At 39.3% G+C, this 24,561-nt stretch overlaps 1 protein-coding gene across 1 annotated transcript in view; it reads left to right on the top strand.

The window, feature by feature from the left end:
- Positions 1–24,561, top strand: part of ENTREP2 (endosomal transmembrane epsin interactor 2) — a 444,140-nt gene that overhangs the window by 149,642 nt on the left and 269,937 nt on the right. Inside the window, exon 2 of the mRNA XM_072148041.1 lies at positions 13,187–13,243. Within this exon, the coding sequence (XP_072004142.1) occupies positions 13,187–13,243 (57 nt within the window). The remainder of the gene's footprint in view (positions 1–13,186; positions 13,244–24,561) is intronic.

Here is a 24,561-nt window from a genome sequence, read left to right as displayed (position 1 = left end):
CACAGTTCAGCACAATGTCTCCCAATGGGAAAGGGAACCAAGTCCCATACCCAGGGTCCCAGGGATAACCCACAGCACGTCCTCAAAATCCCTCTGGTCACCCCCAATGTCTGCAAGAAACTATGAAACAGTCCTGAAAATGAATGTATACAATACCTCAAAGTAAAGAATCTATATAGAAAACCAAGTGATCCAACGAAAAAAAACAGTATAGATGAGGCAGATCAGGCGGGGGTAGGGAAAGAGAGTAGGATGTGGGTGGGGGTCCCCACATGTTACGTCACGCCTCCGTGACTTCCTCAGGGGTACCAATTGCAATTTATTACACAGAAAACAAGCCCTCACATAGCTCTTTACATGCAAAAATAAAAAACTTACATATTTTTGAAAGTGGGGAGTTAAAAATAAAGACTCAAAAACGAAAAAGGGCCTGGTCCTTAAGGGGTTAATACATCTTTGCATTTGTTAAACTCGGGTACTGTCATTTAAAAACAATTGTAAAAATGTGACAAAATATTGGTGTAATGTTCACAAATAATACTTTTCCCCACATCCAACACATTTCATGAATTTGTGTGTCATCCTTCCACAGGGACGATGCTAATCTTCTCTTTACCACGCATAACCTAAAATTGGAGAGATACAGAGAAGAGTAAGTGTTGTAGACAATTTTAAGACTCTTTCATGAGGTGTCCATAAAAGGGCATGTCTTCACATAAAGCTGCAGACTTCCGATACTAGAAACTTAGTCTTTTGGCTCCGAAGCAGACTTTTTATCTCAGTACAAGTATAACAGCCATCGCCCCCGAAACTCGCAAAGGCCAGGGTGACGCTTCCAGTAGCACTGGAAGCATCTGCTTATTTTAAAAAGGGTGTATTTTGCCTATAGAACCCATAATTATACTAATCAATATCACAGTCAGCATTAGCGTACCCTGGGATAGCTACCACTAAATCTACTTAGGTAAGTAGATTCCAGATGGTACATTTCTGTTAATCCTAATCCAATCTATTTGATTATCTATATTTTTCATATCACTACATACCCAGATGCACAATAGGGGAATTTATTAGAACTGGCTTATTAAATGGCAGTCTAAAAATTCCCACACAGCCTCTACGGAGCCTGGATCTATTAAGAGGCTCCAGCCTTATAGTAAATACTGGCACAATCACCACCACCGTTTGATCTGGTGGTGGTTTATGCTATAGGCTCCGCCTTTCTGGTAGAGACTATAGTAAATACAGTGTGCTGGGCATTCACACCCCTGCCCGCCCACCACCTGCCGTGCTCCCGGTTCTGACATGCCCAAAGTGGTGTGTGAGTCAGAGAAGCCAGGAAAGTGGTGGGGAAAGGAAGATTCATTATGCTTTCTCCACCAGTTTTCTGGTTTAGAAGGTATAATGAATTTCCCCCAATGTGTTCTTTTTCTTTCTATCTGTATTCTATAAACTTCAGTGACCATTTGCAGTGACCTGCTTCAATGACTTTAAATCAGAATGTTTCTTCTACAAAGAACATTGTTTTTTTATATATTTTTATGGGACCTGATGAAAACCAGTTGATATACTACAACATTGGGGGGGATTTAACAACGTGTCTCAGGTTCCGCCAGTTTCTAGCTGGAAAACACTAGTCTTTTTCTGTGCCAGATTTATCACTGTGGTGATTAATTCTGGTGCAGTATAACACAGTCGGTTCCTACTTTTAGTTGGTCAAAACTGTGCGCCAGAATTTTGGGCACATGGTCTACTTCCCAAAAGCCACGCCACTTGTTTGTGGAGCCAGAGCTTTCCCAGAAGGCCACGCCTCCTCAGTCGGACAAGTCGGGAAAGTGCCAAAAAAAGGTCTAAAAGCCTTGATAACTGTGGTGCCAGGCATTTTAGACACTAAGGGGCAGATTTACTTACCCGGTCCTGTCGCGATCCAGCGGCGCGTTCTCTGTGGAGGATTTGGGTCTTCCGGCGATTCACTAAAGTAGTGCGCCCGATGTCCACTAGGTGTCGCTGCTGTGCTGAAGTCCATCGGAGTTCACGATCCATTATTGGGTTCAGGTAAGAGCGTGTCAAGCAACACTTTTTTAAAAAAAATACAGCGGTTTTTCCGAATCCGTCTGGTTTTCTTACGGCCATGCCCCCAATTGCCGTCGCATGCATGCCGGTGCCGATGCACCACAATCCGATCGCGTGCGCCAAAAACCCCGGGAAATTCAGGGAAAATCGGCGCAATACGGTAATATTTGGGTAACCCGACGGAAAAACGTGATTCGGGCCCTTATTAAATGACCCCCTAAGGCTCATTTACTTACCTGGTCCAGTCGCGATCCCGCAGCGCGTTGTCTGACAAGGATTCGGGTTCTGCCGGGATTCACTAAGGTCGTGCACCCGATATCCACCAATTGTCGTTGCTGCCCGAGGTTTTTCTGCGTTTTTTACGAATCCGTTGGGTTGTCCGATGGCCACGTCCCCTGATTTCTGCCACGTGAAAGCCGGCGCTGAAATCAGTTTGCGTGCGCCAAAATCCAGGCGGAATTCGGCGCAAAGCGGAAAAATTCGGGAAACCCAACCAAAGTGCGGCCGCAGAGCCCTTAGTAAATGAGCCCCACTGTTTTGGGAGCAAAACCACCACAATTTTGTCACAAGTGCGTTAGTAAATCCCCCCTTATTGTGTTAAATGTAAAGAGTTCTGTGGAAATCCATGTATAGCATTAGGGTAGCCAATGTTGCAAACTTATAGAATTTAATTACACTTGCACTGTAATATATAAGATTATACATTTATACTAAATTTGAAATATATTTTTTTAATGATTTTAATTCCTTGGTATCTACATCATCCATGTTTTTTTCTGTTTTCATTGTACAGAACTGACGTTTTCCTGGTATATAATTTTCTTGGAGAATACACACGTTATAAATGACAGAGGTGATATAAAATGATCAAAGATTGGCATAGAAATACTTGAAGCTGTATCAGTGACATAAATAGACTTTGAATTATGAAGAAATAAGCAAATAGTAGCTTATTATTGCCTATGTAAATAGGTTGGTGGCCTCAGCTGTCCAATTTACAGGAAGAAATCAGTGTGGCATTTGACAAATTAGTTGTCAGCCACAGAAAAGAAAGGATAGATTGCAGCGTTCACTTGAAATGCAATTATAACCTCTAGTTCTTGAATTCACTCTTTTAAATTCAGATCATGGTCATCCATCCTCTTGGATTGTCATTTAGTCTTCAGTAGTTTAATGTACATTGCTAGAATTCCTATAGTCGCACAAAGCTTTATTTTTCATTAGCATTCCCAGGGTTGCTCCCATCAAATTGCAATCAAGATAAAGTCATATAAATATAAACTGTGTATTGTAGGGATTCAGCTCAATGACAAAGCTTTCTCAGACACCAGGTTTAAGGTTCAAACTGTACATTTATTTTGCAAACATTCAGCAGCAAGAGCCTGTCCGGCTCTAGCTATACAGTAGGATACCTCGCTATCCCAGTGCAGGCCTTATACCTTACACCAAACTAAGGCCCCTTTCACACTTGCGTTTTTCATGCACATGTTCCGCACCTGCTGTTGACATGCAGAACTTGCATTGCACTCTGACCCATTGTAAACAACAGGCTTTTCAGACTTTTTTTAGCTCATGCACACACACGTTTTTTTTAAAAAACGTGTGTGTACTTTAGCAAGTCACGCGTGTGAAAAATGCACCATACAAGTCTGTGGAAATGCATCAAAAACGCATCGCACTCTGAGACACATGCAAGTCCAATGCGATTTTCACTGAACAATTGCCTTAGAAAAGATAGAGCTCAGTCCTGAGTTTTTTCACGAGCATTATCTGCGCGTGAAAAACGCAATGAAAACACCAAAAAAAACATGCGTGAAAAACTGAGACACTGAACAAACTCTGACTGAAAACTGATTGAACTCTGATGAAAAAGCTCAGGTTTTTCACTGACCAAACCCTGATCGCACCCTGATCACACTCTGACGTGATCTACAACGCAAGTGTGTACGAGGCGTCAGTCTCAAGGTCCACATCTTTCAAGGTCTGAAGCAGGTGAACTATTCCCAGGTTTCATTCCCCCAGATTGACATTCCGCACAATCCATTTATTTCCCACTGATGATCTCAGCAAGCCTCACCTGAGAACACCCTGGCTAGGGTTGAGGACTGGAAGACTCCCACTACCAGCCTGCCCTCCAGTCCAAGAAATCCAGCACATGTAACCATGAAAAAGCCTTAGCAGACTAGGTTCTGCTAAAGCATCATGTAGTCCTTCTGGATGTCTGTTACCTTCACTGACTGAGGAAACCAGGGGATATTTATACTCTGTCCACAAGCTTACCATACACTTTACCCAAGTATGTATATTTTTATGTGCAATATATACTATACACGTAGAAATCTACCATCAAATTGAGCATAGCTGTGGTAATCTTATTCATATTATCCATAGTCTCCTCCATCTAAAATTAACTTTTAAAACTATGATAATGATTCAGAGGAGCTCTGGGGGACTGGGCATTACCATAGCCCCTCCGTGCTCTGGCTTCACAGACTGTTACAATGTGCAGGAGCAAGTCTCATCCTCGCCTCTGCTCCATCTGCTCTTCCCCATGCCCTCTGCCTCCATTTATCTCACATGGTGAGAGGGGTCACTCCACCCCTGCACATTGAAACAGTCTGTGAGGCTGCAGCATGGATGGGCTTTGGGTCTTCTAGCTATCAACATCATTTTAAAAGTTGATTTTAAAGGGAAGGAAGCCATCGATAACTTTTTACTTCACAGGAACATGAACAAATTGTAACATTATTTGTGGTCAATAATTTTTTACAAAACTCTTTTATAATTCAAATATAATCATTTATTATTTGCAATCTACATCTTTCCATTCTGCTTACCCCTGCAGAGCAAAAGAATATGAGGCAATAGAAGCCTATAGGGAGCAGATGATATTCACTCAGCAGCAGGGAGGATTCTGGTGATGTCACTGTCCATATAAGGCAGTGCCATTGTTCACTCCTCCCCCCCTATTAAGGGAGGAGGAGGAGTCATCAGGCTACGTATCCCACTGTATAAGCATACAGTGGGATACGTCTGTGCCATATGTTGTAAGAACACATCAGGATTCCAGCTCGCGTGTTCTTTACAATGGACAAAATGAAGTGTGAACTCAGCCTAAGTGAAGTTTACATTTTTTCTCTTTTGGTGACTTCAATAAGTAAAATTTATATAAGTAAGTTTCTCTCTACATAAGTAGAGAATAATAATAAGGCAAGGATCAGACTGACATTTATATGTATTATTATTTCCTATTATTTCTAGAATTTATTACATTTTCCCTTTAATGCTTAATTTTGGAACCTAAAAAGTCATGTCAGGTCAATAAGCAATAAAAGTAAATTTATTAGCAGGGAGTCTTTTCATCTTCGATATGGATAATAAGTAATATGGTTTTAGATTTCAATTTCATCTCTATTCTTGGTGCAAGAAAAAACATATATTATCTAATTTATGAAAAAAACGAATGAGTTCCCAAAGTGCAGGCAGAATGTTGAAATGTACTGAGCCACGTCATTGGCCTTTTCGTGACTATGTACCCGAGTTATGCTGAAATCACACATTATCTGTCATAGACGGTATTTTGCTGGTGGAGTTTGATTTTAATTGTCTGTCTTTGTGCTTGTGGAAATGTTTCTTTCAAACATGAGCGATAACCTTTAGATAATTAGTCACTAAATTGTCAGGTTCCAGAAACTGCCAACCTCTTCAAAGATTTAGTGGAAACATCCTTTTCTCTTGCATTCACAGTGAAAGTCTTCCTTAATTATTTATGATTACAAATAAATGCTGGCAGAGTGACACTTCATGCCGAGATAGGTCGCTTTGCCAGTGCAATGTAATTAAACCATTGCAATTCCTTCATTGTATGATTGCTGTATATTAATAGTAGGGCAGCTGCTGGGGTTTGGGAAGATGAAGCATTAGCATGCTATACAGTGATGCACACGTGAAACAAGGTGAATAGGATGTCTACTATTCCAACTGCAATTACCTCTATTGACCTGCTTTTTTGAGTAAATTATAATAATATTTTTGTAATTTCTTTATAATTTTTTTAATTATATTTTTCCTTTAATGCCATTTCTTACAATGTACATCCTCAATGTTTTTGCATTCTAATGATCACTGAGATTCCCAACAATCACAAGTTATGTCTTCTTCTGTGGTTAGGTAGTTACTTATAAATTTGGTCTAGAGCCTTCGAAGGAATGTGCCATTGCTTTATAGCTATATTCACCCTTATTGCTGCCAGGTGCAATACAGCTATAAGCTTGTTTGGAGCTTAACCATTAGTTTGGTTAAAAAAGTATATTTATGTAAATCAAGTGCTACGGGGGGCCATCACCAGAACCTATGCAGTCTCCAGGGCTCTGGTTCTGCTCCCTGGAGCACTTCTCCTCTTTGCTCCCTCAGCACACTCTGCCTCCCCCTGTCTTCTGAAATCTTGAGGCAGCACAGAGCATGAAGTATAAACATTTATTTACAAAGCATAAATCATTACAGTTAAGTTTTTACATGTTCCATATACAATGAAGATTAAAAGCAAACCTTACCCCACCCCCAGAGTGAAGGACCTTTCTAAGACTCCATCAACTCCAACTCATTGCATCCTTTAATATGTTCTGCTCCTCTTATTTTGTCTGAATTTTCTTCTCAATTTCCAGAAAAATGTGGTCCATATGAGAACCTCTAACAGTAAATAATTCAATACCCTGGAAATATGTTAATTGGGCTTTCTACTCTCATTTGGATTCTAGACTCAAGGAGGAGGACTTGCTCTGACTTTGACCTTAGTTGCTTAGTAAATTTGAGGGCAAAAGAAATAAGTTCAACTGTGCCAGAATCAGTGTAGTAAGGCCTATTAAAAGATCTAAACAATTGGCAGTTGGCAGAAGAGGTGAAAGGTTTTCTTTAAAAAAGGGCTTGGCAGGTCAACTTGTGAGTGTTTGTTCTTATGGAATATATACGTTAATACCAGAGGTGTCTTACAGAAGCTTTCATCCCTCTCATTAATAAAAACTGAGAACACATGCACACTTGTCTAAACTATGTATGTGCCATGTACTCTGGGTGCGTCCCTCACTAGACAAACCTCCAGATATATTTCTGAACAATGTTTGACATGGATATTTTGTAGATATATGTGTTAGCATACATGCAAAATAGCTTGACACTCCAAGATCTATGAACCAAATGAATATTCAAAAGCTGAGATGATTGGCTGAAAACCTGGTAATGACATTAAAAAACTATCTGTTCAGAACACCTATGCAAATGTCCCCAGGACGTATTGAGGAATATATTACTAAATTTAGACCCTGAGAGTGACATGTCAGAGCTATGATCTTTAGATCAAGTCAAACAACAGCTAACTGCATATGGAACTTCTGGCAAGTTACACTGACACGTTCTTAAATCTGAAATGACACTGACAGGTCGATAGCAGTATTCCTAAGATGTAGGAATAAATTATCCACCAGTATTGTATTAAAACACATCAATGTGAAAAAAAATGTTTCCACAAATTAAATGGTGTTCAGAATGTATATTCAGGCTTAACGGAAATCTGCCATCAAAATCAAGCATGATAAACCAGGGACACTTCCTCATAGATCCAGGTGCCGTGACTGCGGTAATCTTCTTATTATATGTTATCCATGGCTGCCTTCCTTTTAAAATCAAGTTTTTAAATCATACTAATGAGCCTGAGGGGGTTTCTGTATGTGTTACCAGCATCCCTCCGTGCTGCAGCTTTACAAGCTGTTACACTGTCTCATCCTGTCCCCTGCTCCTTCAGCACTTCACCCGTCCCCCTGCCTGATTTAATCTCATTGCAGCATAGGATGTTTCAGCACACAGTGGAAGGGGAGGTGTAACACTGTAAAAGACTATGAATCTGTAGCATAGAGGGACTCCCCCCGGAGCCCTTCTGTCTCATTAGCATAATTAGAACATTTCATTTTAGAAGGAAGGAGGCCATGTATGCCATAGCACATATATGAAGATTAGCACAGTCACAGTGCCTGGATCTATGAGTGACCCTTGTTAATTATGCTTGATTTTGTTTGTAGATTTCCTTTAATTGTTTATTAGAAATATTTTGTCTTTTCAACTTTTATGTTACCTACTTTACTTGATAACTTTTATGTATAAAGTTGGGCTAGGATTATATGTGCAACTGTCTATGAGATAATATATTATCTCATATATAGAAATTATTATAATATGCTATATATTATCTCAATGTTCTTAATGACTTATAGTTTTTCTACTTGGGTTGGTGCTCTCATCAACCACAGTCTACAAAAACACCTAATACATATGTCACAACCTATATTTAAATTAAGTTTCTTCTATAATTTTAGAGCTTTATTTCTTTTGGATTCCGTATATTTGAATATTAAAGTATGTTCATGCCCACAAAAAATTCCTGAACTTAGAAATTTATCCCGAGCATCTAAATGGGCGTTTTTATTTCTCAGCATGTTCATTAAGTTTTGCAAATCCCATTTGGATGGAAAGAACAGCTATAGAAATATTTGCAAGAAACCCAACATTTCGAATATCTAATAATAGTATAGTAATAACACAGTAGTTCTAAATAGAATAGAATACCAATGAGAAATCTATATCACACAATATAACAGTACTTATTGGAATATGTCTCCACTGTTTCTCCAGGGCTCTCTTCAACCCTCTAGAGATGAGAACTTCAGAGAAGCCAGTAAACTCTGTCAAGATTTTTACACAGCGCAAAAAAATCTATCATTGTCATAGAAAATAAAATTGATATTCCTTCTGTGTCATAAAACAAATGATTGATATCCACGGTACTAGCCGTCTAGGGAATTGCACAAGTCCCAGAAAACACTAAATAGAAAATATGAAAACATACTGGATAATTATTTTGTCCATAGTGAATAATTTTAGATTTTAAAATTGATTGAAGGGCGGAACAAGAGAAAAAATTCCTGAATGATGTGTTACTGATATGTATTGACACATGTTATAGAAGTAATTGCTGAATCTGTCTTTTGTTGGATTTGCTAAGTTATGTTTTTTTATTGAATGTGCTCTTTGTACTTATTTCTGAGCAATTTATTTTAAAATAAGGGCTTTACAGACAAAACAGCACCTTCCAGTATAGCATAAGAGTGGAATCTTGTGCTGTGGTGTTTTATAACCGGCACTTCTTCCTTCTCCAACCAGTTTTCTAGATGTGATCGAATCATTCCAGATTCCATTTGGCGAAGCTTTGCTGAAATTTTCAAAAGATTGAGTTTGGGGTCCAAATCAAATTTGTCCAAACACTCTGAAACAGATGGTGCAGAATTTTCTTTTTAATAAAGCTTCATTTTTTAAATAAAGATCTAATGTACATTGGGAGAAGGGGGCATACATAAAACAGTTTTTTTCACCTTTTTAAACCCAATGGAGAAAATTCATCACATGCTGGTACATGATGCGCCAGCACTTTCCTCTCGTCCCTCCCACTTCTGATACATCTGGCGGCCAGCACGTGACCAGGCAATTGTACACCAGGTCCTGCTGCCATAGAATTGTGCTACAACCTTCGTGGCACAGCCCCGCCATGCCCTCTTGACGAGGAAGCTGCATAAGGGGGGGTGTAGTCCTAATTCCTGGCCTCGTAGAGGCTTGCATACTGGCATACAAACTGGCATACAAGCTTGAACTAATTTCCCTCTCATAATTGCACATATTTTGCAACTGTAGTTTTTTTGTTGCTGCCTTTAACACTTTACAATTATTACTAAATAATTATTATTAGATTTGTTGGGTAAATGATTACAGCAATCTAAGCCAACTATGAGTAAGTGTAGATTTTGTTTTAGGCCCCTACACTTCTGGGGCCATGTGTCTTATGCATTGTCATTGCAGGGGATATCAAGACCGACGGATATCAAAGACTGGCTAGTGTTTTTTTCTAATTTATAATTAAATGTTTCCCAATTTTGAATCCATGTAACTCTTTCAGGATGAGTAAACACAAACAAGCAGATTGTATGATTCATAATGAGTACAGCCAGTGAATTATTTTATGTAGCTACTTTAGACAATAGATAGAAGATAGTGAACAGTAATTGGTTATCACCCTGTTGATTCTATAATAAGCTTGATTGCCTTCAGATCCTAAAAGTAATTTCCAAGCAAGACAGATTTTGAGAGTCCCTCGCTATGAATGAATGACATTAAGAAGTGAAAATCAAGGTATTTTCAGCAATGCTATTTAACAGAAAGAATGCAGAGGCAGCTGGCTCAGCTCAGGAAACACAGGTAACATTTTCTCGTCTGTTCATTACAGTGATTTACACCGGAAAGGAGACAATTATTTATGTAGACACAAATAAGCCTTGCTCACAAAAGACTTTCTAAAGCTTTTGTTTAGCGTTTCTGTTTTGCTTATATGAAACGTACGTCAAGGATTTCAGAAGTAATAATTCTTTAATTTAAATTGCACTACTTATTCTTTAAATCCCAGTAAAAATGGAAAAGAAACATAAGCAGCGTGTCAACAAAATGGTTTATGGGAGATAGGCATTTGGACTTATTAATTAAAGAGGTTTTATGAGATAATAAAGAAATTCTTAGGAGTAGAGAATGGTCTAACGTAAGGAAAGTCCCGATACAATCCTATGAATTCCCCTGCTGCTCCAGTGGTCTCTGACAGTTAGTTTACTTGGTTGTAACAATGACATTCCCATCAGTCCACACGACCACTGCTGACCCATGGAAAGGAAACTATGTCTGGCTTAAAGGGAACCTACCAGCATGAATCTACCTATAAAGGTAGGTTCTTCTCAGTAACTATGAAGGAAAGGTCCCTTCAAAATATCCAACATCGTGAATGTTAAAGAAAGTTAGAATCCAGTGGCAGATTTCTTTTAAATATCCATTGGCTATAGCCATACATATGCATACTCGATATGTTCAAGAGGAGAATGTTAAAGGGAACCTACCAGCATGAATCTACCTATAAAGGTAGATCGGGTGGTAGGTGGATCAATAGGACGTGAGGATAGCCCTTTTAAGGGCTAATTCTCACGTCCCCGCACTTTTTGATAACTTTTATTAGCTTTATATGCAAATTTTGTTTTGAGGCTACTGGGCCGTGGAGTAGCCGCAGCTGAGGCTACACGGTGGGGCTACCCCACGTCCCAGTGGCCTCTTTACTCCTCCTACCAACAATCTTCGGTGCAGCTCCGGCTTCGGAGCAGTGAGGCGCGGGCCTGCTGTTCTACGCATGCGCAGATGCCAGGTTAGTTGGACGAGGGCTACGACGAGCTGCGGGCCGAAGATTGTGGGTAGGAGGAGTAAAGAGGCTACTGGGGCGCTGAGTAGCCGCACCGTGTAGCCTCAGCTGGGGCTACTCCATGCCCCAGTAGCCTCATAACAAAATTTACATATAAAGCTAATAAAAGTTATCAAAAAGTGCGGGGACGTGAGGATTAGCCCTTAAACAGGCTATCCTCACGTCCTATTGATCCACCTACCACCCGATCTACCTTTATAAGTAGATTCGTGGTGGTAGGTTCCCTTTAACATTCTCCTCTTGAACATATCAAGCATTCATATGTATGGCTATGGCCAATGGCTATTTAAAGGAAATCTGCCACTGGATTCTAACTTTCTTTACTATTCACGCTGTTGGATATCTTGAAGGGACCTTTCCTTCATAGTTACTGAGAAGAATCTTTATATTTATTTAAATGAAGCACAAGTGCTTTGGGGGGGGGGGGGGGGCATCACCAGTGCCTCTCCGAACTCTGGGGTTTCTGGCTCTTACACACCTGCCCCCTGCTGCCTCCCCCTCTTGTTGTCTCCACGGAAATCTTACAGTAGCACTGGGCTTATACTCACTGCTAACGTGAGATTTCCAGCATAAAACAGGAGCACTAAGGGAGGCTGATGTTCAAATTTCTTGTCTTTTGGCTCCACCTTTCTACCTAGGGTATATCCATTTTTGTGTATTATCAAACCTACCACAAAAAAGTTCAGTTTAGTTTTTACAAACAATTTAGCCAATGAACCATTTTTATAAATCTATAATCTAATAAATCCTAATCTTTTTCCAAAAAATGCATTGTGCAACATTTATCAAGGGTTGTATGAAGTTTTGAAAGAAAACCTACCATCAGTAATCTACCTATTTCTACTTTCTTTCACTAATCTTTAACTAATTCTACAACACTTTCAAAATTTATCTAACGTTTATCTAACTGCTATGCTAATTTTTGACAGAGGACATTGGGGCATAGAGTAGCCTCTCTGTGCTGTGGGAGCAAAGGCTACTCCACAACACAGTAGGTTTCTGCTTTCTCTAAGCATTTGCATTGCAATATAATTGTGTTTTATAACTTACCTTGCACCCTGACAGAATCTTCTGTGTAGTAGGGGTTAAGCTTTGATTTGGATGCATTTCAAAAAACAACATGTGACTTGTCACTGCTGCAGACTGTCAGCCCTTACCTTTGTGCTCCTGTACAGCTCCTCCCTCTCCCACTAATGTCAACTCACAAGGCTGTGAGCTCTGTGAAGGAGCAGGAGGGAGGAGTTGTACAGGACCGCAAACATGGGAGGCCAAGAGCTGAGCAGTCTGCAGCACAGACAAATCACTTGTTTTTTTTTAAATGCATCCAAACCAAAGCCCAACCCCTGGGACGACACGTTCCCCTGAGGTGACATGTTCTCTTAATGTATCATTTTACAGGAAGTAGATAAGGAATACCAACATTTCATTATTTGCCCCTATATTTCACATTGGCACCTTCTTAATAAGGTAGCAAATCTAGAAAAAGCTTTTGGAGCTAGTAGTGCTACATGCTAGAACAAAGTTTAGGTATTTATGTGCTACTTTTTACTCTAAGGTTATGAAGTTCAGACATATCTTCGTCATATGGAAAGCCAATCTGCAATATTTTTACATGCATAATCTGTAATTTTGCACTTTTACTGTGAGGGAAATAACTTTCCAGGGGATAAGTGCTGTTCTTCTCAACACAAGTAATGTACAAAGTGCATGTTGTGGGTCTTTTAAGGGGCCAGAATAAATAGCTTTGTGCTTCCTACACTGACAGCTCTCCTTTCTTTGTAGGTGCTGCTGTCAGGACTGATTGGAGTTGTTGCCTGGAAACGTCCCCTCTCACTTGTGGTAAGTGGCCGTCTAATTATGTTTGGCAAAGACTGTCCATTTATTTCAACCACTAAGCAAATTGCTGTAAAATGCAAAGGCTTTGCATGTAATCTGTACTGTATTGTACAGAAATAGAGAAGGCTCCTGCACACAGCGCATGTGTTTTTAAAGGATTTTTAACAAGTTTTCTTTGCTGGAGTTTTTTTTTTAATGCTTTCTAACATTTTACACCTCCCCTTTTTTCTGGATAGTTTTACAGCAATGCCTGATACGAAAGTAATGCCTTTATTTCACACCAGACATTGCATTAACATAACAAAATCTCAACCAAAAACCAGCAACAATATTCTGTATGTGAATTTAGCTTTATGGATTATTCAGATGGGCGTCTATGGGGATGTATATGCAGGCGCAAATTTGCGGGCGCATATACATCCCCATAGATGTCAATGGCGGCACAGCGGCGTTCCCCACACCAGGAAGATATAGAGCATGCTCTATCTTTTACCTAGTGTGCGGCCGTGCGCCACTGTTTCCTATGGGGGGGGGGGGGAGCATCTCCTCCTCCTGTTCAGCGGCCGTGTGAATGTAGACAGGTTACACTCAAGTGAATTTGTTCCAAGAAACTCGCTTTATGTTTCTACTGGATATACTGGCCTGAATGTATAGCAGCTGAACTGACATGCTGATTCCCCATAATTCCCCATAAATGAATAAATTCCCCACAAAATGTCAGTTCAGTTCTACTTTCCACTTTATAAACCTTGTAAACTTCCAGAACTCACCAATAAACAACTGGTCTAATGGCTGCAGAATTCTTCTACAGCAGCAGAAATGAACTGAAATCGACTGGTTTCTGATGCAGATTTATGCCCCATTTTTGATGCAGCAGGGGGATAAAGCCTAACCATTGCTCAACCACAGCCATACACAGCCATGCTGAATATTCTATATCTGGTTTCCACTACAGATTTTTTTAACACAGCGTGTGGTTGAAATTCTGTTTGAAATCCACGTGCACTGGTTCCTAAAGGCTGAGATTTATAGTACCAGCATGTCACATATTGCTGGGTATGGAATATTCTGAAATTCTACTTTTGCAATTTCCCCTGCCACATCATCAATTCCCTCTGCCACATCATCAATGTAGCTTAACTCCACAACAGAATCCAACTAGTGTCAATGGTCCAATTATCTAATCCAATTCTGAAAAAAAATAACACTTTAATACTGTGGTCACACTGGTTGGCCGTCCTGCATAAATAGGCAGCTTGATTTGTCACAACAACAAATCCGGTATTATTTATACTGTTAAGTCAACATTTTGGTTAGGTTACTTTGGTGCCATAACTCTATTACAGTCTGGAACCTTTAAGCCACAACCCAGTTAAATCTACCATCAGATTTCCCCATTGGTTTTTTCTTAAGTTGAGGTTGTATATAAGTAGGAACTGGAATAAAGTAAGTAGGATTAAAAATGAAGTTTCCTTCAGACACCTTACAGCTGATCATTGCAGCCTGGGAGTAAAGTAAAGCATCCAGAGAGCTTCACCAGAGGTCACAGCGGGCAGAGAGGTCCGTCTGTAACCAGGGGTTGTCTGCAAGTCAGGTGTTCTTAAGTCAGGGACCACCTGTACTTTTATTTTTATTAGTGAGTAGCTCTATTATTATTAGCTCTGCCCCTTTAGTTTACTTTAGTTACTGCTGGTGCAATATTTCCAGCATAGAGCTGTAGCGGGGAGCACCCAGAGCACTCCCGGAAGCACATTTGCATATAAATCTGTTAGTTTTCTAAGCAAACTAAAGGAGCAGAGCTCCTAATAAACATAGGGGCACATGTAACATCATTTGTTTTATTTTGCCTCTTTTTAAAGTTGGATGAAGTCGGCATATTTTTGCAGCGCTATCTAAATTTACTTAAAAATAAGGTGAAAATCAAAGAAAACATCTGTCTTGAAAACAATACATTAGGAAAACTGCAATAAACACACTCACTGGTAAACTTCTTAACACCCTGGTGTAGGCACAAAAAATACTGCCAAATAGTCACAATAAAACATTTAAAAAATGGTGTAAAAAGAAAGAAAACAAAATAAAGATACATGTTCCCCATAGTGTTTTAACCCTCCTTCTACTGGTTACATCAGGAAATCTAGACAGTAGATTTCCTTTAAGCCTGGACCTTTTCTGTAAAACATTTTCTGATAATCAGAGAAATTTGGTTAAAATATAGATGTATAGCAGATTTTGTCAGATGACATCACATTTTATGCAAAGTTGCAGTACAACCATATAACTAAATATGCTTTATTGTGGTAATCCAGCCTAATATATGTAAGACACAATGAAAATCTGTCTTTTCCCTTCGTGGTCATTTGGCGGCTCTATCATCAGCCAGGCTTTATGCAGCTAGGGACAAATAAAGCATTTCTATTCTGTGCACATCTGTTGAATCATCCTGTTGTTATCTCTTTCATTTTGTCTGCAATTGCAATAATACACATAATGTGCTCATCTGACTGCGCTATACCTTCAATAAATAGAATATATGTATTTTTCCTGTGCAGTGTCTTCCACTTGTCTTTTTAACAGCAGAGGATCAAAATATCTGGTGAAATAAAATGCTTTAGAAATCACAGGGCTTTGCTTCCTCATTATGTTTACTGTGATTGCCACCGGTATTGTCTGAGAGGAAGAAAAATTCCAATATTATTAAAGCAAATTGTACCTGGAGATATGTAAATTGTCCACTTGTGTTTTATGTTCGCTTAGTACAACATTTCTAAAATGTTGCACTAAGAGAATCATCATTCTCTTGGATTAATGATCTACCTGTTTGACATGAGGTCTTGAGATGCTGGTAATGAATTATGAATGCTGGCATGCACTGATGATATTGGGGGCGTAGGTTGGAAGGTTAGTTTAGTTCACCGTGCCTACTGGGCTACAATCATTTCTTAGCTAAACATTTAAACTGTTCTGCACTTGATATTAAATTGGACCCTGAAATGAAGCAACAATTATGGGTTAGGTGTATACATGGCTCTGTTTTTCCTTCATGTTTTCCCACCTGTAAATGCATGAATACACTAAGTGTTACCTCTCTGTGTCCCTGTACTGACAATAATGATAAGAGAGTGTCATGACATGGATACCACATGCCCTCAACCACACAGGTCCAGAGAGATGACCCCTGATACACATTAAATCCACTTTCTAATTAATACACATTTAATACACATAGAATTTCTGCATTCATTTTTCATGGTTTTCTAGATCTCTGCTTTCTGTCATTCTATAGGAATCTTCATTGTTTACTTCCTGCGGATAAAAAGCGGTCCCTTGTCATGTGATGTCACACAGGTGCATCACAGAGAGTAATCAGAGCCATGTATTACAAAGAGCTGTGCACCCTTGTGACATCACATGACCATGGACCAAGTTTCTAATCACAGAGATCTAGAAAACAGGGCTGAATTGATAAACAAAGTGTATTGATAAAATTTATAACTTTTCATTACACAAACAATATCAATTATTTGCTCAATGTTGACAACCCCTTTAAGTTGAAAGCACTCAGTTGTTGGGAGGACCTGGTGAGTGTCTAGTAAGAGTATCTCATATTATACATCATATATTATATAAAAGGTAAGCAGTTTAATCTAGACATTTCCTTTAATAATACTAAAGCATATACTAATTCCTGAAATTAAATGTTTTAGGGCATCAAAAGACTAAAGAGGATCTGTAAGTTAATTTAGCATATGTATTTTGAAGTAATAACATATATTTTCCATGACAGAGCATTAGTAATAGCTATTAAAGAACATCTACCATCAGGTTTACTGATGGTAGACAAGTCCAACTTACAAGCTCCTCATGAATCCTTCGTCTTTGAACTTATTATAACCCTGTACGCCACGATTTTGGTGATATACAGTTATAACATTTATGCTAATCAGTCTGGGAAAAAATTATAAGATGAGGCACTCAGTGGCACTCTGGTGGCATAAGCCGGAACGCCTTTGAGCGCCTCTTCTTATAATCTATTTGCTCCCAAATTACTGATACAGTCCCGAATGGTCCCTGACGTCAACTTCTCTTTGTGATGTGAAGGGACAGGACCTGGAGGGACCAGGTGGGAGTGGAAGAATAATGGGGGAGTGAATAAATTATAAGATGAGGCACTAAGAGGCGATCTGTGGACGTAAGCTGGAGCGCCTATGACTGATTAGCATAATTTTTATAACTCTATATCAATGCAATTGTGGTGTATAGGGTCATAATAAAAGGAGTTCTAAGAAGAAGGATTTATCAGGAGCTTGTATATAGGACAATGCAACCATTAGTAAACCTGATAGTAGATGTCCTTTAACACATATAAGTAATATGCATACTTCTCTTCCATCTGGATATACATACAGATGGGCATTATAATTCCCCTTACCAAAAGGGGGTTGTGTCCATGCTGTTGGCACTGTTTTTGCTGAAGTCTATGATTCGATATTAAAGGCCCCTTATAGTCGTGTGAATATAACCTGTAATAATAACATACTTTGTCTTGATGTTATATGCTATGGGGTCAGTTCTTCCATGAAGCAGGTGGTGTGGGTCTGTAATAAGTGCTCTGTGCCCATAACATGTACTTTTCCTGTGATCACAATATGGTTTTAGAACAGTACAGTATTTATAGTGAGTATAGTGTTTCCTGGTTCTTGTTATATTTGTGTTGCTTGCCTTATTGTCAAAATGTTCTTCATTATCTTTTTTATGACCTATTTGCCTTTGGGGGTTAGGGATAACATTTGCTGGTCAATTTCTCAAGTTATCATAGCTGAACAATATTTTGCATTGTGAAATGAAGAGATGCAATGACTCTCATTTCTGAAGCAAGCCGATTCATTTTCATTATCTAAAGTAAAAACCATTTTGTGTTTAACTATCTGGTAAATGAAACAGCAAGTATGGGTAAGCAAATGGCTTTTTGGTGTATGCATAAAGTCTGTTAATTTCATGTCAAGTCCCTTTCCCTCCATTAATATATTCATATAAGCTTAAGTGGCTATTGCTTCCAGCAAAATTATATATATATATATATATATATATATATATATATACATATATATATATATATACACATATATATATATATATATATATGTATATATATATATATATATGTATATATATATATATATATATATATATATATATATATATATATATATACAGGCTGTCACCAACAGCTAGAGGTTTCTTAGGCCCAGTTCTGATGACAGGTTAAAGGGAACCGGTCTTCAGATATTGGCCTAATAAACCACTAGCAGTATGTTGTTAAGAAGTTGAACAGCTTCTAGATGATGTTTCTTTCATGGTCCAGTGGAGTGAGTTCATCCACAAAGTCAACTTTGAAGCGAGATGTAAGTTGGATGTATAAAGTCAGGGAGAAGGGGAGTTTAGAGGCAGGGAGAGCTTGACTTCAGTTCTAAACATCTCCTCTCATGTAATTGACATCATGGGCTGTACTTCTGGAGATCTGATGAATGATGTCTCTGGACACAGGACCAGCGAAGGGGGTGTTCTACTGCAGGGAAACTTACCATTTGATTTCATGCATTATGAAGCAAAAATACATTGAGAATGATGTAGCTACATTGATGCAGGATCATATCTTGTTTAATCTGTGAGCTGAGTGGTTTTGCTCCAAAAAAAATTATAACATTCAGGACCTTGGGAAAGCCAGTTCAGCATAGCTCGATCAACACTGAGCTTGTAATTACAGATGGAGGTTAGTCAAGCATGACAAAGCACGACTAACCAACCTGAGCTGGATCACTCATACATAGCAGCTGGGGGATGGTGCAGCAATTGATTATTCTGTCTGGCAGGGAGAAAAGTTAATGTGTCATCATATCCTGCAGAGAAAAACTCTCCTTCTACCAGAAGCGTGAAAACAAGCGCTGAACCAGCCATAAAAGGGGCAGAGCTTCAGTATGTTATATCTGTTTTATCAGCAAAACCACTCAGCACAGTGATTAACCAAGATATGATCCTACATCAGTATAGCTACAGCAGTCTCAAGGTATGTTTGCTTCATAAAGCATCAAATCAAACGGTAGGTTTTCTTTAACTTCAATGTTAAACTCTCCGCCTCCTTGACTTCATAAAACCAATTTACATCTCACTTCAAATTTGATTATCTGGATGATGCCACCATATCAGGTTACTAAAAAAACATGATCTTTAAGCTGGCCAGCTGCTTGACAACATACTTCTAGAGGTTTATTAGGCCAAATTCTGATGATAGGTTCCCTTTAAGAACACCCAACCTACAGATGACCCCTAGTTACAGACTGACCTCTCTGCCCACTGTGACCTCTCTGGGTGCTCTGTGAAGTTCCGCAAATTTGGAATATATGGCTTTTTAGTGAAAATCTGTGGCAGAATTTTAATCCAGTTAAATCTTTGTTGCCGTCTGTATCCTAGTCATCTGTAATTGAGTGCAAAGAGCTGTATTTTTATGGCCTCCGTCTGGTGCCAACTCACCTACAGTCACCAGTTGTCATCTCCATAGGTCTCTGTACATGCCCCTCACCACAATTTCCATGGTACCTTCAGATGTTTGCTGATTGCTTCTATGGCAGCCCCAAGTGAGGTAATGAAGTCATATGGAGAATGTGCATAACAAACTGTGGGGTGATTTTGTTTTCAATTTAACCACTTGTAAATCAAAATATAGTGGCTGAAGTGCGGTTTTATAGGACAAACTGTAGTTTTACATTTTTATGTCAATGTCAATGTTAATAAAGTATGGTTAAAGTGCTCAATTTCTGACCCAGGTATATAGAATGGAGGAATTATCCAGCTGGGCATCCGGTACACATGACTCCTTTGAGGATATGTGGACACCTTGGAAGGAATATGTAATGGGAAGGCAAATCAATAAACCTGCTAATCAGAGTAATAATTAAAAGGTAGAGCGAAAAACAGGAATCCTTTTAGGTTTTGGAGATCTGACAAATCCCCCCCCCCCCCCCCACTTCCCCATGTTATTCAAGTTCTCAGTTTAGAGTTTGTACACGGCTTGAACCTTTGGACAGAGAGAAACAACCTAATGTATAAACATTTCACAGAATTCATAATGCCTGTAAACATATGTGGATATGTTGATATATCAATACTGTAGCATTGAAAGGAAAAAAGCAATGTAAGTGTACTTGTTATGCAATTTAAACCAATAAAAACAGAATTGATAAAAAAAAAAAAGTGCTCAATTTCTAATCCTTGGCAAATTCTTGGGGCTTGGTACTAATTTCCTTAAGAGAATTAAGAGGACTGTAAATACTGATATTCTTTATACTATAGCAACTGAGGCCTTGTTTACAACAGTGTTGAGCTTTTGCTCTGTAATTTATCTACAGAAAAAAATACACTGGCAACTAGGTGCTACCAGTTTGTGGATCCCTAATGTGTCCTCACAAGGGAGGGCTAAGACATATCCCACTGTATGCACATACAATGAGATATAATGCCTTGTTCCTCACCCCCCCCCTGAAAGCAGGAGGAGGAGTGAACATTAATGGCTACTGCCTATATGGACAGGAAAATCTCTGAGGACCTCCTTGAGTGCAACCTCAGTGCAGGCCGGGGAGGGATTCAGTACTTGGCATCCATCTCCTCTGCTGAGTGTAAATGTCACTCAGCAGAAGGGAGCAGGATGGAAAGATGTAGCTTGCTGCATCTTTCCATCCTGTGTTTCCCACAGTATTCAACGTTTACTGCTCAGACAGACGCAAAAAGGATGCCTCATCCCTGGGCCCAGTTATGGTCGTCCACCTACAACCATGATTGTTATACCCCTGTTATGAAGATATTTAAGTCTTTGGTGAGATATGTCAGCATATGTGGCATAGTTAGGTCTTTTACTAGAAGCTATTATTTATTTAATTATTCCTATAAGCACAGAATAATTCCTTCTCGATCATAGGAGTCATAGCAGTTTTGATGTTATTTTTGTTCAAGTGAAAAAAACAAGTAAACAAGTAAAGTTTTTTTTCCTTTCCTTAAAGAACAATTGCATACAACTGTTTGGCGGGCCTTAATTTTAATGTTATATCTTTTACATAAAAGAGAAGACAGAGAGCACAAAAGAAAATCTCTTCCATGTTATGGAAAACTTTACAATTGTATTTGATACTGATAATTTAGGATGTCAGCGAGTCACCTCCAGACAATCAAATATTGGCAACTCATTTCCTTTGAGAGATGGAGAAATAAAAGCAAAACCATATCAAATAATCATAAAGTTGTATATTAGGAGTAAGAATTAGTTTGGTCCAGTATCAAAGGTGTGACCTATTAAGATCTTTAGATTTTGCCAAAAAGCTCCAATTTATCTTATATACTCGAGTATAAGCCTAGTTTTTCAGCACAAAAAATTTGCTGAAAAACCCAAACTCGGCTTATACTCGAGTCAAAAAAATAAATATATCTAAACTCACCTTTCCGGCGACCCCTGTATATCTTCTGTGCAATCTGTCCGTCAGCGGCGGCAGGCTATATACACTGGGGCAGGGTCTGGCAGGCTGTATACACTGGGGCAGGGTCTGGCAGGCTATATACACTGGGGCAGGGTCTGGCAGGCTATATACTGGGGAGGCTGTGACCAATGCATTTCCCACCCTCGGCTTATACTCGAGTCAATATGTTTTCTCAGTATTTTGTGGTAAAATTAGGGGTCTCGGCTTATACTCGGGTCGGCTTATACTCGAGTATATACGGTAGACCTTGTAAAGACGTCTGGTAAAAAGTAGTCTTACTCACATTTACCTTCATTGATCAAGGAAATATTGTTTATCTACTGACACATAATCCATTGACTTTCTACATTGGGAAAAATCTTTATGCTGATCTTCATCAATTTCAGGCAAAGCAGTTGTCATATTAAACAAAAGCAATGCTGTGCCAAACACCTCTTGTCTTTCTTTGAGACATTCACCTTCAAAGTAGAATGACTAATGATACCTGATGGCTGTTTTCCAGTGAGCAGCACTCCACAAATCAAAGAATCAGAAACCCACAGTAGAAATAATAGCAAAAAAAACTCTATGGTTTGTGTGTTCAATATCACAATCAACTGTGCAATAAACCTTCAGGCATCCAAAGAAGCAGGACTTTTTCATAAGGATTCTAAGGAGATTCTAAAGTTTAATAAACATCCATTTAAAATGAATTTTATGTATTTTTACTGGAACCCATTATAATGAAAAACTATTTCTGTATCCATAATTTAGTTTTTTTTTGTAGAGATATTTATTTAAAATGTGTACCTCTCATACATCTCTAAACCTTCCATACAGTAAATGCATAATCCTCATTTTTCTACACAGTTAGCAAAAAAAGAGGTGACCCATGTACACCAATCAAACTATTATCTGGGTATTTCATGATTTAAGAAGCAGAATAAAAAAGATAAGACTTCTACTCATATAACATTTAATATGCCTTTCTTGGACCATATGTGAACATATCAAAGTGAGCAACCTACACAAATTCACAAGTTGATACCAACACGTCCAGATTCACAAGCTAGTAAAAGGATGGATCTTACCGCTCATGAAGTAATGCTGGGAGGCAGTGGAGGATATACACACCTAGTAGAGCTTTGTATAAGCTGTGATTCACTGTTATCATGTATAGGAGCTTGTCCGTATAAACACCATGCAATATATCTCCTGCCTTGACATGGACAGTACCCATCACTTAGCTGCAAAAAAGATCACCCCACATATGTCTTGACGCATTTCTAGTGTATATGGCATTATCATCAGGGGAACATGTTACGGTAAATAACGAAAGGAGGACTCGAAAAGAGGGGCTAGTGTGGTCACAAGTAGCCAACAATAGCCGCTCCAGTGGGAGTCCAGCAGTGACGCAGGTACCATCAGTGTGCCGCTATTACACACCAATGGGGTTTTAAATCATATGACTATCACGTGATAGTACCCATCACGTGACTCAGAGTGGAGCATAATTTCTGGACACTCTCATCATCCAGTCATGTGATATCAGGGAGAGGGCCAGCCTCTTGAGTAAATGATGCACTAACCAAAAGGGGGAGAGTGCTTAAGAAACCAATAGCCCATTGTTAACCCTTGCTGTGTGTCTTCAGAATGAGAGGCTCGCTAGTTCAATGCATCATAGATTACCAAGCAAAACCCGTCTAGGCTAAAACTACATATAGCACATAAGTGGTTTTTAATGGCTGGAAGGTAGATTCAGGCTTAAAAGAAGAAAAAGAATGGGGAGCCTACAGCTCAATTGTAGACACTATGTCACCAAATGCATCTCTTTTTTGTAGCATATGATCCGGATAACCCTTCTCAATTAATCGAGCTCTAGGGACACCTGCCTGCTAATTAAATTCAGAAGAACAATTTCTACATATCCTAAGGTACTGCCCCTTGGGGATACCATGTTTTAATGGGGTTGGATGGTTACTTCCCCAATTCAGTAACAAATTACTAGCAGTGGTTTTACAATAGACGCTTGTTTCAGTGTGCCCTCATCTCTTTTCATGAAAAGAAGGCCATTAAGGTTATTATTAGAGATGAGCGAACATGCTCGTCCGAGCTTGATGCTCGTTCGAGCATTAGCGTACTCGAAACTGCTCGTTGCTCGGACGAATACTTCGCCCGCTCGAGAAAATGGCAGCTCCCGCCGTTTTGCTTTTTGGCGGCCAGAAACAGAGCCAATCACAAGCCAGGAGACTCTGCACTCCACCCAGCATGACGTGGTACCCTTACATGTCGATAGCAGTGGTTGGCTGGCCAGATCAGGTGACCCTGGGATAGACTAGCCGCTGCCCGCGCTGCTCGGATCATTCTGTGTCTGGATGCCGCTAGGGAGAGAGCTGCTGCTGGTCAGGGAAAGCGTTAGGGTGTTCTATTAGCTTACTGTTAGGCAGGAGTGATTCTCCAAGAACCCAACAGCCCTTCTTAGGGCTACAATAACGTTCTACTTTTTTTTTTTTTATTTGCATCTAGTACCATTTTGTGAGGAATTAGCAGGGGGACTTGCTACCGTTGTGTTTAGCTCTTAGTGGCACACATATCCACCTCAAACACCAAAGTGGGAAAATTTAGTAGGGGTTGGATTTCAATTAGGCACAGTCTGCCATTTTTCCTTTTTTATTTTACGTTTATTTTGTTTAATAACTCAGTGTCATCTCATCTGGCATAGTAGTGTGCTTTCATACTTGGCTAGAAAATAGCCATAGGAGAATCCAAACGGCTTACGCCTACAGTAGCGTTATATATTTGATTTCTGGTTGATCT

Source organism: Engystomops pustulosus, chromosome 4 (genome assembly GCF_040894005.1).
Source record: "Engystomops pustulosus chromosome 4, aEngPut4.maternal, whole genome shotgun sequence".
Lineage (NCBI taxonomy): Eukaryota > Metazoa > Chordata > Amphibia > Anura > Leptodactylidae > Engystomops > Engystomops pustulosus.
This window is presented reverse-complemented; position numbering and strand designations above follow the sequence as displayed.